The sequence below is a fragment of the Ambystoma mexicanum genome, chromosome 2q (assembly GCF_040938575.1).
Source record: "Ambystoma mexicanum isolate Mex_15411 chromosome 2q, UKY_AmexF1_1, whole genome shotgun sequence".
Lineage (NCBI taxonomy): Eukaryota > Metazoa > Chordata > Amphibia > Caudata > Ambystomatidae > Ambystoma > Ambystoma mexicanum.
In genome coordinates this window covers 62486587-62501475 of record NC_090924.1, presented here as the reverse complement: position 1 = coordinate 62501475, position 14889 = coordinate 62486587, and the positions used below count along the sequence as shown (strand labels likewise).

General features: G+C 45.3%; 1 protein-coding gene across 4 annotated transcripts in view; it reads left to right on the top strand.

The window, feature by feature from the left end:
- The window catches only part of ADCY9 (adenylate cyclase 9), a 725821-nt gene that overhangs the window by 633315 nt on the left and 77617 nt on the right, over window positions 1–14889 (top strand). For all 4 annotated transcript variants that reach the window (XM_069646827.1, XM_069646826.1, XM_069646829.1 and 1 more), the window contains exon 8: window positions 5900–6059. In XM_069646827.1, coding sequence (XP_069502928.1) covers window positions 5900–6059 — 160 coding nt within the window. The remainder of the gene's footprint in view (window positions 1–5899; window positions 6060–14889) is intronic.

Here is a 14889-nt window from a genome sequence, read left to right as displayed (position 1 = left end):
CCACAAGTGGCCCTCAGTGGGCGAGGGGGCATCTCTATAACATTCACTGCCAGTTCCAGTCCACAGTTAATGTGTTTGATACAGTTGAAGTTCCTGTTATGTTGGGCAGTTCCAGGAGTAGCATGGGTACACAAGGGACTCTATTTTGGTAGACACCAAGTATTCAGATGGAGGCATTGGGGGGGCTGCACATGATGGATGGGAGCTGGTAGAGGAGGCATCGGGTATTAGGTGAAAATGTTTGGCAAGGGAGATGGCGGGGAGAGTCTGATCATGGGGCCCTGAATGGTAAAGAACTGAATTTGCCAACAAAAGGTTCCTTAGTAGCTTGTGAATTCTGCAATGCTGGTTTAGATGTGATGTTCCTGCATGAAACCAGGTTGGTGGAAGGGGGAGAAGAGGTGGCTAAGTGGTGCAGGGATTGTGCAAGTCTACTGGGCCTCGGGGCATGCAAAGCGGGACAGAGTGGGAATAATGTTGCACAAACAGAAGCGGCTCGAGGGATGCGTGGTTCAGGGAGTGATGACGGGCGGCAGCTGCTTATAGTGCAGGGTAATATGGAAGGGCTGCAGGTGGTTTTGGTTGCGCTCTATGCCTCTAATCAAGGACAAGCAGCGTTTAGCCGGGGAGCCCTGGACGTGATATTGGCCACCGTAGGGGATATGTTAATACTAGGCAGGACTTTAATTCATGGGCCGACAAACTGCAAGACAGGAAATCTGCTAAGGACTGACTCTCCCCAGGAGAGAGTGGAGAGAGGGGCACTTGGGACGCGCCATTGCAGCAAGGGGATTGATAGATGTGTGGAGAGTGATGCATCTGGGAGATGAGGAATATACCTTTGTCTCCGCCCCCACACTACATATACTAGAATTGACTATCTGCTTTTGAATGGTGACCAAGGAGGAGAGTGATTAGCAGCGCTATTCGACTGGGGGGTGATCTGACCGCAATATGGTTGTAATGCACCTTGATATCGAAGGGCTTAGCATGGCAGACAGCAGATGGAGATGTAATGACGCCCTGTGGTAGGACCCACTTTTTGCTGACAAGTTTGCAGAAGATATTAGGGCATAGTCTGAGATTAACAACACTGATGGGATAGATGTTAATGTTGTCTGGGACACGGGGAAGGCCATCTGGAGGGTGACTCCTTATACAGGAGGGGAATCGCAGATGCATTCAGAGGGGCAGTATGATGAGGAAGTGTTAGAGGGAATTCAGAAGAATTGGGCCGATTTGAGGGGGCGCTCCGGCTGGGGGATACTCTATGTAAGTTAAAGTACCTTAGGCAAAGATTTTACGAAAAAACAAGGAAAAGGCAGATGAATTTCTGGCCACGAGGCTTCGAACACAGAGAGCCGAGAGGAGGGTTGCAGCGCTGAAGGATAACCGGGAGCTAGGAGTGGACGCACCCAATGAGATTGCGGAAAGATTTGCTTTATGTTATGAAGGCTTATATGCAATAGAGTGTCCATGGTCGGGTATTGCCTCGGAGGAATAACTCTCTGAGGTGTGGAAATCGAGAGGCTCACTGGCCCACAGGTTGAGCTCCTAGAGAGGAAGTGATGGCAGTGATTCGGCAGCTCCCCAACGGGAAAGCCCTGGGTGAGGATGGAAGGACGACAGGTTTTTATAAACAGTTTACAAGGACCTTCTGAAGCACATGATCAAGGTGTATAACAAAATACTTAAAACCGGGGCCGCCCGGGATCCTTTAGTAACGCGCTCATAACAGTGATACCTAAGGAAGGAGGGACCGGACCTGGTGCCCCTCATATCTGCCTATATCGTTGCTCAACGAAAATAAATTTGCAAGCATATTGGCCTCCCAGCTAGAGGGCATGATACATCGGCTGACATGCTCAGATCAGGTGGGCTTCATAGAGGGTTCAACAGGGTACAGATGCTATAAGGAAAATGATAGATCTCATGGAGCATTTCTCCGTAGACTCAGAAGCTTACGCATAACTCATCCTTGATGCCGAAAAGGCATTTGATCGCCTCGAGTGTGAGTTTTTATTTACAGTACTCAACAAGATGGGGTGTGGGACACGAATACAACGCGCTATCTGGGCAATTTATGCTGCGCCGAATGTGAGTGTAGTGTTCAATGGGAAGACGTCCGGAGCCTTTCGTCTCAGTAGGGGTATGAGGCAGGGGTGCCCCCTGTGCCCCTACTCTTCACTTTCACCATAGGACTGCTCAGTATAAAGTGGAGACAGGATGAGCAGAAATCTGGCATTAGAGTAGAGGCAGTGGAGTATAGACTTTAGTCTTTATGCGGACAACATCCTTCATCTCTCCAATTGCCCACATTGGTCCAGGGGGTGCACCGTTTGTTAACTGACTACGGGCAGGTATCGAGGTTGAAAGTTAATATGGATAAACCAATCCTTTTCCCCATAGGTCTGGGGTTGCAGGAAAAGGGTGCAGATTGGGGTGGCCTCAGTATCCTGATTGAGCAGAATAGTATAAAGTATCTACGAATACGGTTACCAAAAGACCTAAGTGACCTGTATACGACCAACTACCCCCCGTTTCTGAGTACGCTCTTTGATGACTTGGAGAGGTGGTCCAGGCTCACTGTGTCCTGGATGGGTAGACTTAATGCAGTCAAAATGACGTACCTGCCCAAAGTTATACTTGTATCAGGCGCTGCCAATCGCGATGCCAGATGCACACTTTACAGAGATAAAGGCAAGGACAGAAGCAAAGAGTGCCATACAGAGTGTTCATTCAACCTAAGGAGAGAGTAGGGGTGGGGCTACCAGACATGTGCCTGTACTATAGGGCTGCACAATTTATGTCTCTTGTCCAGCATTTGTGAGTAGATGCACATAAACAGTGGGTGCAGGTAGAGAATTATTTGTTCAGGCTGGTCACGATGGAAGAATGTGTATGGGCACCCCGGGAAGCAATTCCAAGGACTGTCTGAGTATTGTGTCCTGGGCCCGCTGTGGATGATTAAAAAAGATATGGCAGGAGTTATGATATGACCTACCCCACTGAGCCATATGGGCAGCCCGATCTGCGGCAGTATCCCGGATCATGCCAGGTTTCAAGATTGGTTTGAGGCAGGGCTGAAAAGAGTGGGGCCGGTAGTGAAGGTGGATGGGTTTGTGGGCGTGTCCGAGCTGGAGGCGGGTCTGGGTGTGGGGACGCTACAGTTGTTTAAATACCTCCAACTCAAAAGGTGCATTGATGTCGCAGGAATGGAAGGAAGACCGGCATAGGGAGTTGACAGGATCTGAGGAGATACTTGGCACGGATGTTTCTATGAAGGGCTTGATCTCCAAGTTGTACCAGGCCCTGTTAGCGGCCCACGGAAGTGGCACAGAAATGCATAAGAGGAGATGGGAAATGGATATGGGGGTTGCCTTGAGTGCAGAGCAGTGGACAATGTTGTGTAAGAATGCACATAGAACATCGATTGCATGCCAATAAAAAAATGCACTGCATAAAGTTGTTATATAGATGGCAATGGGACCCTGTGCGTTTTTCAAAGAGGCATGCTGGAGTAGACCCCAGATGTTGGAGAGGATGTGGCCAGATTGCAGACTGCTGTCATATGTGGTGAGGCTGTGCAGAGGTGCAAGGTTTTTGGAAAGAGGTCCTGGGATGTATAAAGTCCCTGGACGGAATAGAGAGACGCCTTAACCCCTGGTTGGTGCTCTTTGGAGTCGAAGTGCTTGAGGGGGAGTAGAGGCGGATACCTCATATGGTCCACTTCCTCCTGCTAACTGCGCGCGCATGTCTGGCCGGGGGGGTGGAAGAGGGCATTGCTTCCTAATGAGATACAATGGACTTTGAAAGCAAGAGACACTTATGAGATGGAATTGCTGACTGGGCTGTTACATGATCAGAGATCTATGAATTGGAGTGGACGGCCTTCCTTAAAAAGTATGGCCCTGATCATGCTCCTCCTGTGACAGCATGATGAATAAGGAGTTGTAAGTGTTACATGTAAGGTGTGTTTAGAAGGGCTAAGTGATGCCCTGGAACCCGACTCCTGCCGGATCAGTGACGCACGTGCCCACATCACCTGGGGAAAAGATACATTACTGTGGTTTAAAATATGCAGACATTCGACTCTGTTACACCTTGCTATCCTGGGGGCAAAGGGGCTATGCTGGGGGAGGGGTATTTACTCATTTGTGTTGGGGAAATGTAAAAGTTAAAACTGGCAAGTTGTCGAAATGTGAGGATATATGATTTTGCCACGGTTATGTGTGCTATGTAACAACTGTCAATAAAAAAAAAAAGAAATGTCAAATTTGAGGTCTATTAGTTCCCACTGTATGCTATTGATTATACCAACAAGCTTTGAAGGCTGAATTTATTAGGCTAACTGTTAAATGTGCCATTGAATGGATAGTGGCATTAAATTGGTTGCCATTAGCAGTGATTACATGCAAGGGGAATGGCAGAATACACATACGTAGATCTCTGTGATTTAAATAATTGGATTTGGGTCAGACTGCATCCATGGCAGTTTTTTTGTCCTTGCACAGAAAACTAGACCTATTTTCCAGACTACATTTATTCTCTGCATACTTTCAAATTGCTTTGCATCTTGAGTTGCAGCATCTGACCTCATTGGTGGAGCCGTTGGTGCATATAATCTTTTTCTAGCTTTTAGCTTAGGGTTGGTCTCCGCTGAATTGCAGAGAGCTATGGTAATAGCTTCTGACAGTGTTAAAGGGAGATATAGCGTACATTTGCGATGGCATTCTTGATAATGTGTCCATTTAGATGGAGCAAGAAATTTCATCAATTTTCGGCAATAGTTGTCTGACCATCAACTCTGAGAAATGTAAGATTAATTTTGAATGACACCAAAACACTCAGGAAGGCATCTATCCCAAACAAAGATATTGATGAATGCAACTGTTCCGCAGGACAAGGATTACTTTGTAACTGAGAGAGCACATTCCTGATCCCCCTGGATTTGTGCATCTAGTTCCTCACTCTTAATTAGGGCATCATCCATGTATATTAAGTAAACCCATTCGGCAGCATTTCAGCATTGCCCTGTTTACAAAGATCCCAAATTCGATCCCTCTATTAACATTACTTGAAGGGGGTACGTTCCCAGTCGAATTGGCCCCCTTGAAAGTTGAATGCAAACAAATGCTATATTTCCTGAGCTAAGGCCATGCACCAGTAATCCTACGCCCATATCTAATGTGGTGAGGACTGTTGACCTCTATATATGTGCAAGGAACGACTTTTGGGGTTCAGGGGATTTTGCATGGCTAGACCAGGCCATGGGCATCTTGTGGGAAAGGGGGCCCATTGCCTGGTTCTGAAGGTGAAACTGCTGGGAGGGTCTGAGGGCACACCATTCATGGCACCAGGAACAGAATACTGTATTATATTTTGCCAAGAGATGAAAGGAAAATTGATCCCTTTTCAATCTGGCACTGCACAAGTCCCGGTTGGCTGCTGACATGAAGTTAATTTAGGTCAGCTCGTACCCAGACCTACATTTTCTGTTAGAAAAATTGAGAAAAAAATAACAAAAAACACCCCAATAGGTTGGCTCCATTGGTCGTCTATATCTTGCAGTGAGCTGTGTCAGACTTTAGGAAGTTGGAACGCAGAACAATTTCCACACTCACTGTCTTCACACTTGAACTGAACTAGATGGTCCCTTAAGCACACGTGACTAGTGTTGAATGGAAGGGTAATAGCTATTGACTTTTACAAGATGGTGCTTCTAGTGCATACTATTTGTAAAGTGAACTGCTGTACATGGGCCATTTTCGGATTACTGCATTGAACAAGATTTATGTTAAGGGTGTAAGTTACTAACTTTACTAAAATATCATGTTCTATTGGCACCAATTTAAACTTTTCTGTGTAACATTGTATGTTCTTGCTATTGTCGTTGTAGGATGGCATTTTACCTGGAGGACGTAATGGTCTGTACAAAGCGGCTTCTTGAGGTAATCTCTGGATGGTTACCTCGACATTTCATTGGGACTTTGCTTGTATCCCTTCCAGCATTGGCTGTCTTCTCACACGTCACATCCGAGTTTGAAACTAACATTAATGTGAGTACCAGACGTTCTTTTATCCATAACTACATAAGCAGGAATGCATAGGATCACAATATCATTTTCTCAGTCCCACACATACCCCTCTTGCAGCTTTGACAGAACGGTAATTAGGCTCGCTCTTTGGTATAGTGAGAAACTAACTTACTTAGGGATTATCAGCTGTCTCTTGTCACACGAGGGGTTACGTGAAGGTAACGCAAGCAGAGAGAATAGGAAAGGAAGACGCTCAACTTTATCCTACTGTTTATGCAGTCTTTGGAGACTGCATTTATTTATTTATTTATTTGACTTTATAAAGTGCACTAACAGCCCAGAGGCATTGAGGCGCTGGTCCAGGAGAGAAATAGTAGTTACAAGGTGGGGCTACTGGTTACAAGAGGGCGTAACATTGGGTGAATATAGAGAAAACAGGGTTAACAGTAAATACAAGCGTTTTGTTGGAGAAGAAAAAATAATGGTTACAAGGTGAAGCAACTGGTTACAAGAGGGCATATCTTAGAATTAAATACAGCAAAAGCAGTGTTAACAGTAAGTACCAGAGTTCTGTGCTAGAATGTCGGTAGACAGCGGGGGCAAGGGGAGGGTGAGTAGTAAGTTCATGTGAAGAGAAGGGTCTTGATTGCTTTGCGGAAGGCCAGGTGTGAAGTTATCCCTCTAAGGTGAGGTGATAAAGCATTCCAGTGGGCAGCCGTGATAAATGGAAAGATGGATCCTTCTGTGTGTGACCTAACGACCTTAGGGACAGTGATTCTGTTGGTGTAAGGGGTTCTGGTCGGTTTTGTCGAGAGTGGTCTGGAGATTCTTTCAGATAAGTGAAGAGGGGCTGTGTTATGCAGGCATTTCTGAGTGATGGCGACGGTTTTGAAGATTACCCTTTCTTTGATAGAGAGCCAGTGGACTTGTCTGGCGGACGTTATATGGTCATGTTTGGGAATGCCGATGGCAGCTCTGAAGGCGTTGTTCTGGACAACCTGGAGTTTTTCGATGTTTTTTGTAGAGGTGCCGGTTAGGAGGCCGTTACAGTAGTCCAGGTGGGAACCAGTTATAGCTCTGGCTATGGTTAAGCAGTTTTCTTTGGAGACGAAGGGTCTAGCCACCGTGAGAAGTTTGGCATGGTAGGTTGCTGCGGACGTGATTGTGTTAACCTGTTTTGACATCCAGGTACACTCCAAGTGTTTTGACGGTGTGGGAGATGGGTATCTGAACATTGTCAATGGTGAATGACCAATATTTCACATCAAGTTTCTTTAGGGTTTCTGGGGAACCGATTAAGAGAAGTTCTGTTTTGTTCCCATTAAGACAGAGCCAGTTTTCTGCCACCCACGTTTGGATGGTGGTGTAGATTGAGTTAATGGTTCTGATGTTGGCTTCATAGTCATCTGAGAGTGGGATGAGTACCTGCGTATCATCCGCATAGTTTGTGTAGGTGATGTCTAGGGCATCGAGGATGAAGAAGAGAGGCCTTGTGAATATATTGTCCAGAGTAGGGGATATGCAGGAGCCATGCGGGACGCCACATTTTAAGATGTTGGGATGTGCACCCACTTGGTCAGAGAAGACCTTCGTTGCTCTGTCTTTGAGGAATAAGGTGATCCAGGCTATGGCATTAGGGGAGAAGTTGGCGGCAGAGGATAGGTGGTGGCAGAGAGGTTGAAGGCAGCTGACAGGTCTAAGAGGAGGAGAAGAGCTGGTTTGCCTTCGCCTCTACTGTCATCCATTTGGTTCTTCAGGTTTAGCAGTGCTGTTTCGGTCCCGTGACCTGGGCGGAAGCCGGACTGATGTAGACCAAGAAGTTTGTTGTCTTCAAGGAATTTTTGTACTTGAAGATGTGCAGCTTTATCCAAGATGTTTAGTAGAAACGGAACTGTGGTGATGGGCCTGTAGTTTCCAGGGTTGGTGGGGTCGAGTGTGGATTTCTTCAGAAGGGGGCTAACCCACGCTTCCTCCAGGCAGGGTGGAACATGCCTTGTGGCGAACAAAGCCTTAATGAAGGCAGTAAGAAAGGGGGCGAGGGTGGAGCGCATTCTTTAATCAGCTGTGCAGGGCAGATGTCCCCTTTACAGTTTGATGGTTTAATCGAACTCATGACTTCCTTTTCCATAATATCTTGGAAGGAGAAGAGGGGAGAATCGCTCCCATCAGGGCCAGTGTGTTTGAGAGGCCTAGAGGTGAGGCTGTTGAGATATTGTTGGTGAGCTCGGATTTTGTTTTGGAGGGTGTAAAGTTTATTCAGCATGGCCGATGGAATACTATTGCACCATGTTTCATCTTTGGTGAAGGATGGTGGGGAGGTGGCGGGGGATTCCAGCTCTCTAAATATGGCGAAGATGTCTTTAGAGTCTGATTTTGCATTGGCTATTCTAGAGTTGAATGAGGTAGCTTTGGCTTTGATGACCGCCAGTTTGTAATCTTTGGCTATTTTGTTGAAATCTTGTTTCAAGGAGTCAGTGGGATTGGCTTTCCATTTAGTGAGCGCTTCTCTTTTCCTGGTATGTAGCTCAAGGAGTTATGGGGTGTACCAGTAGTTTGAATGCTTAGTGCACTTAGCTTTCCTAGAGGTGAGAGGGGCGATGGAGTTAACAGTTTGTTTGATGATACTATTGAATGTTTGAGCTAGCGCCTCAGGGCTACTGGCGAATGGGGGCTTGAGGGCAGGCACCAAGAGGTGGGGAATGCTTCTCTGTTTGGTGAGCAGGCGGGAGCTCCTTGTGAGAGCAAGGGGATAGTGGAGATTCCTTTTGGGTGTCAGCCTTGGAGGTGCCAGGGTTGAAGTGGATAATTGGTGGTCAGACCATGGTATAGGGGAGTTGGAGTTAATGGTAAGGTCACAATTGTGGTGGGCTATCCAATCTAGGGTACGTCCTTTTGAATGGGTAGGACCAGTAATGGCTTGTTTAAAGCCTAGGGTGGATAAAGCTTTGTCTAGGGATTTGGCTGAGGCATCATTAGGGTCGTTTAGCCCGAGGTTCTCCCAAGAGAATGGACTGTGTGGTTTCCTTCAAGTTGTCGGATAGCAGGTGCATTAGTGAGGCTTGGAAGTCGTTGGTTGTCCCTGGGGGGTGGTAGACAATGTGGAGTGTGATATTGCAATTAGCTGAAATGCTACTCTTGAGGAGCAGGTGTTCACTTTGGTTGCTGATTTTGCATACTTGCATGCTGTAACATCGAGTGCTTTTGTGTAGGCCTAAGGATTGTTAGCGAGGGAAACAATTCATATAAAGTGCATCAAAAATGCAGTCCCCGCTGGTCATGACTGCATAGAAGTGAAAGGTGCACAGGAGGTATTGGAAGTGCTCTGAACACAAGATGATTAGGATCCACCCTCATGAAATGCGTGGAGGAATTCCTTTAGTTGGAATCCAGAACGGTTCAAAGTTGGCCTCTGCTACTGAAACCATGAGCTATGGGGATTGAGAGGGGATGGAACAATTATTTTTCTGCTTAGGTGCTCAGAGATCCTGCACCACTGGCAGTTGTGATAAAAGCAAAAACCTTTGCATGAGATCCTGCTTTGGATATTGAACCAATGTAGACTCTCACCTGCGAAAGCTCATCACTGTTCTTACAGTGGCATTTTGGAATACTGGAACCTTTTCTCTGGACGTGACAGGCAATCTCCAATACATGTGAACTTGAAAGACCTCATCCACCAACCATTCAGTCTTCCTGAGGCTAAGGAAAAGGCTTCATTGTTTTAATTGGGGAGAAAACAGCCCCTTTCGATTATATTCACCCACATAAAAATGAAAGGAGTCCATCATAGTTCTGAGCTTCCGAACAGGGGCAGAGGATATAAAAATATTGGCAAGGAAGGAGGGCAGAGGGACAGGGTGGGGCAGCTGTCTGTAAAGGGCAGCGAAGCAGAATCGTATCCCAGCCCTTTTTTAATTGCAGGCGCCTGGATTTCCTACAGTTGTGAATGCCAACCAGTCATTGCCTCATCTGAGTGATAGAATCACGGGCCATGTAACTGTCTGTATGGTTGTCACCTGTATAAGAGTGATAGACTATAGTAAGGTGCTTTACCTATTTGAAGAGAGAGAGAATCTAGAGCTTAAACTTAAACTCTTCTGGAACCCCACAATTAACTGACGAGGCGTACAAACACAAAGGGCCAACCGTTATCTGCAGATATCTCCAAATCAAAGAGTAGGAGGTCTAGTGTAAGGTCAGACTATCAACCATAATTCTATGGTCCACCATATCAAGGGCGGGCACAAGGTCCAGTAGACATGTCAGCATATATCTTCCTGCATCTTCTGCCTCCAGGGCATTGTCCGAAATGTTGAGGGCATGCTCTCTGCCATGCCATTTTATGGAAGCCAGATTTAAAAATATTGAATATGTTCCTTGTGGGAAGATATTCTTGCAGATGTAAACTGGCAATACTTGCTTGTATTTTAGGTGCTTGATGGAGGATTGCAATTGGCATGTAATTAACAGCATTATGTGGGTCAGCATCATTTTTATGTTATTTTTCATTAAGCAGAGAAACCTGAGCATACTTGAAACAAGTTGGTAAAACGACCCTAAATACAGAGGCATTACTGAGATTCATTAGTCATTGCTGATGTCAAGTGGTTGAGAAGTTCCTAAATTACAGGGGAAGCAATAACATCTTTAGAGTTGCTGGATTTTCGAGAATTGTGGTTAGTGTCCACATGGACAGTGGAGACAGGTGAAAAGTCAAAGCAGAGATAGGTGGATGGGGAAGGGATGGCATATATTTGGTTATGTGGGCTCCCTTCTGATTATCCTTTGTAGAAAGGGGGGGCCTTATATCAGTGGAATTTAATGCAAGGGAAGGATTGAGTGATTGAGTTAAGGTTGGTGGGGAGGAAAGATAATGAACGACTTTAAACTGCTCCCTCCCCTATTTGCAAGTTTCTGAATCCTAGATGAGAAGTGCCTCAAAGATGGAGTCATGATAGAGTGCAAGACGAATGTCACATTTAGCTTTCATAAACCTCAGAATAAATCTTTCACCGTTTAATCTTTGGAGACCACATGGCAGCTTAAACAGTATCTGAGAACCAGGGGGTCCATAATTTTTTCATTTTTCACATTTTTATTGAAACCAGAAAATGGGCATTCGTCTACAGTGTTATATGAGGAGGTAAGGTCCTGACCACTGCTAGACTGCTTTATCGGACAGCACTAAGGATGCCAAGGAAGATGATGTTTTCTGTAATGGAAGGTGTGCCACCCAGAGAAATCGGGGTACCAAGGCTTCAGAAGGGTCTTGAAAGAAAATGGTGTCAGGACCATGTGACGAGGGAAAAAGGTGGTTTAGCATGAACTGGCCCTCTCCTAAACCTCTTACTTAGTTCCCTAAATGCTTCAGTGGGGTCATTGGCGAGTGGAGAAGATGTTCTAAAGCATAGGCAAAATCACTGTACAAGGGAAGGAGAGGATTGCCCTTTAGTAGCAGCGAGTACATGGGTTTGGGCATATGTCATGTTATGTTACTTTATAGCGCCTTATGTATCATTGGTATGATCTCAAAGCGCTGGTAGGTTGAACGCCGTTGGGAACCACAATTCAAGTCAGTAGAGAGAGTGTTGTATGGTGCGTGGGCGCACCAGATATGTGTGCAGCTGGTGTGTTGTTGCATGATAGCTGCTTTTTAGCGGTAGGTGTGGTGCTGATGACATCAGTTGGATGTGTCCAATCTGGAGGGTGGTCACCCAGACTGAGTTCTGACTGCGTTAGGCCTGAGGAGACGCCTAAGCTAGCCGGTATGTGCTCAGCTACCTGTGTTTTATTAGGATGTTGAGGTGTTTTCGTGGGGTCATGTTATTATGAGAACAGCTAGGCTGGATGTGTCATAGTATAGCTGTGTTCTAGTTGAATGATGGTGTATAGGAGAGAGTAAGCGTAGTGGTGTGATATGGTGGTCATCAGTAAAGCTCCTGCGACCAAGCAAGAGAGGAGGACAGGGGGCGTACAAAGCAGCATACGTATATAAAGCGACAGGATGGATAGGGTAAACATGAGATACAGATAACATGGGGATACAGGTACATAGCATATACATAGCATAAATAGGAGATACAGGGATATTCAGAGATATATACACTCCGTCCACTCCTTTCACACTGTCCTTTCCATCCATTCTATTCATTCTGTCCTTTCCATCTATACTATTCACTCTAACCTTTCCATCCACTCTATCCACCTTTTCCATCTGTTCCATCCGTTCCATGCTTTCCATCTGTTCCATCCACTCCATCCGTTCCATCCACTCTATCCACTTCATCCGTTCCATCCACTTCATCCGTTCCATCCATTCATCCGTTCCATCCACTTCATCCGTTCCATCCACTTCGTCCGTTCCATCCGCTCTGTCCGTTCCATCTGCTCTGTCCGTTCCATCTGCTCCGTCCGTTCTGTCCGCTCCATCCATCCACTCCATCCTTTCCATCCGTTCTATCCCCTCATCCGTTCCATCCAATTGATCGGTTCCATCCGTTCCAACCGCTTCATCCGTTCGATCCACGTCATCTGTTCCTTTCTCATTATCCGTTCCATTCTCTTCATCTATTCCATCCACTCTATCCGTTCCATCCACTCTATCCGTTCCATCCACTCTATCCATTGCATCCACTCTATCCGTTCCATCCACTCTATCGTTATATGGACACCCCCAGTGCTGCGTTGGGTGACTAGATCATGTGGCCGGAAATGCTTTATAGTACACAGTTCTGCTCTGTGATCACAAATCATGCGACTATGCCCAATGTCCCAATTTCAATTTAATGTTTTCCCTGCTAAGTACCTGTGATTACCTGTGCAAGTCTCTTTCTCGTAGTATAATTGTGTTGTCCCACATCAATAGAACTGTAAACCAGTCAATGGTATGTAAATGTAACAAGCTAGAAAGTTTATTTCTTTGCAAAGCTGCTGAAACTTGGCAGGCACGTGTTTCGACCTGGTTGGTCTTTTTCAAGGCTCAAGTACTAGTTAAATATTGCATACAAGTGTTAAAAACCAGCACATGTTGTGTGAATGACACAAAAAAGGTGAGTCCTACATAATTCACGACGTATATGCCCAACCTATTTGATCCATTTGTGTGTAGGCAAGAGATATTGAATGCATTAGATTACATTAGACAATATCGAAGTCAAAAATTTACAGTGAAAGTTGGCCTAAGTTATATGTTTGACATTAGTAGCAAGATGACATGCCACAGGAAAAGGGGAAAAGGAAAGAGAAAAAATAATGAAAGTTAGTTATTGTGTTTCATCAAACTGGAAATTAATTTATGTTGGTATATTCCTATCTTGGCTGTTACCAATTCTGTCGGAGACCAGATTGAGCTCAGTGTTAATTGATTCCTATTGGAAAGACTATCCAGGCATTCTTAAATCTCATCTCTTATAAGGTTCTATAAATATAAAATATGGAGATTTAGAGGCATTAAACCTTTCTACAGTATTGTACATGGTATGGATTGCCTGGTAGTAAATCAAAACATTTGCTTATATGTCTGGCTATTAAATAGATGCAAACTGCGTTATTGCTTGGATTCTCACTCCTATGTCCATTGACTTGTTAGTCTGGGTCAATGTTTCTGAAAATGAGAAAAGATAAGATTGAGATGAGGGCCAATCGCATATCGAATGTTATAAATGAGTTATTGGAATGTATCCCACACATGTATGCACCCTTATATGTGTTTAAAAGGAGTTCTGGGGGATGTCGACATACATTTTAGAAATGGCTGGTACTGCTGAAAAGGTACCATGTGGTGGCGTTTAGTATATTAGAGTCTCATTGTTCTAGTAGTTCACCAAGTGAAAAACAAATTAGCATAATGCTCACCATGTTTTGGCGTGGACAACTATAGCGGGAATGGAGAGGCTAGTTCTGTAGTAATATTGAATAGATCTCAACATTGTTTCCCTGTCACACTGCTAAAATGGTGATCTCACATCAGTCTCATTATGTAATGCAGTATGGTCTCATACGGTAATGCTAGGCTGTTGCATTCGCTTACCTTTTATATTTTTGAAAATGCTGCTTTGGGCATTGGCGCACCGCAATATTTTCATCATGGCCACCATTTTGAACATTGATATATATGGTAGTGACGTCACACACTGTGCATGTGACGTCGTTCAGGCTAACGTAAATCTTACCGTCCATGGTAATGTTTGCTAGCGGTGAAATGACTCTGATTCGTGTTATCATTTATTACTAAGCAGGTTTTTCCAAGACTGGTCTGTGGACTAGTAGTGCTACAGTGTTGCATATCTCTCTCTCTCTCTCTCTCTCTCTCTCTCTCTCTCTCTCTCTCTCTATATATATATATATATATATATATATATATATATATTTCTGAGGCTTGTGGAATCTGCTTAGATCACATGCTGTGCATAGGCCGACATCTAGTGGAAGCTGCAGAGTATTACAGTTTGTTTTTCGAAACTCGAAAATGGGCGTCGACACAGGGCGTGCCAGTAATACTATCCCTAGTGTGACGTCCACTGTACCCAAGATCCCTCACGCGTCTATGATCCTCAGATTGTTTTTTTCCGCCATACTGGTCGGAAGCATTTTGCGGAGTCTCCTGGCCTTAGCCATACTTTTGCTAAAATATTAAATTATTTACATCCTTCCCCATCCCAACGTTGAACTTCGACACTCGACGCCGGCTGGAGAAGAAATCGACCGTCGGCTGCTGCACGATGGATTTGGGCCTCGGAAGGCCTCTGGCCTCGGCCCGGGCCTTGGAAGGCCTCTGGCCTCGGCCCTGCAAGTAGGGAGAGTGGGGGTTGGACATACTCTACACTCTTGGTATATAGGTACACCTTATACA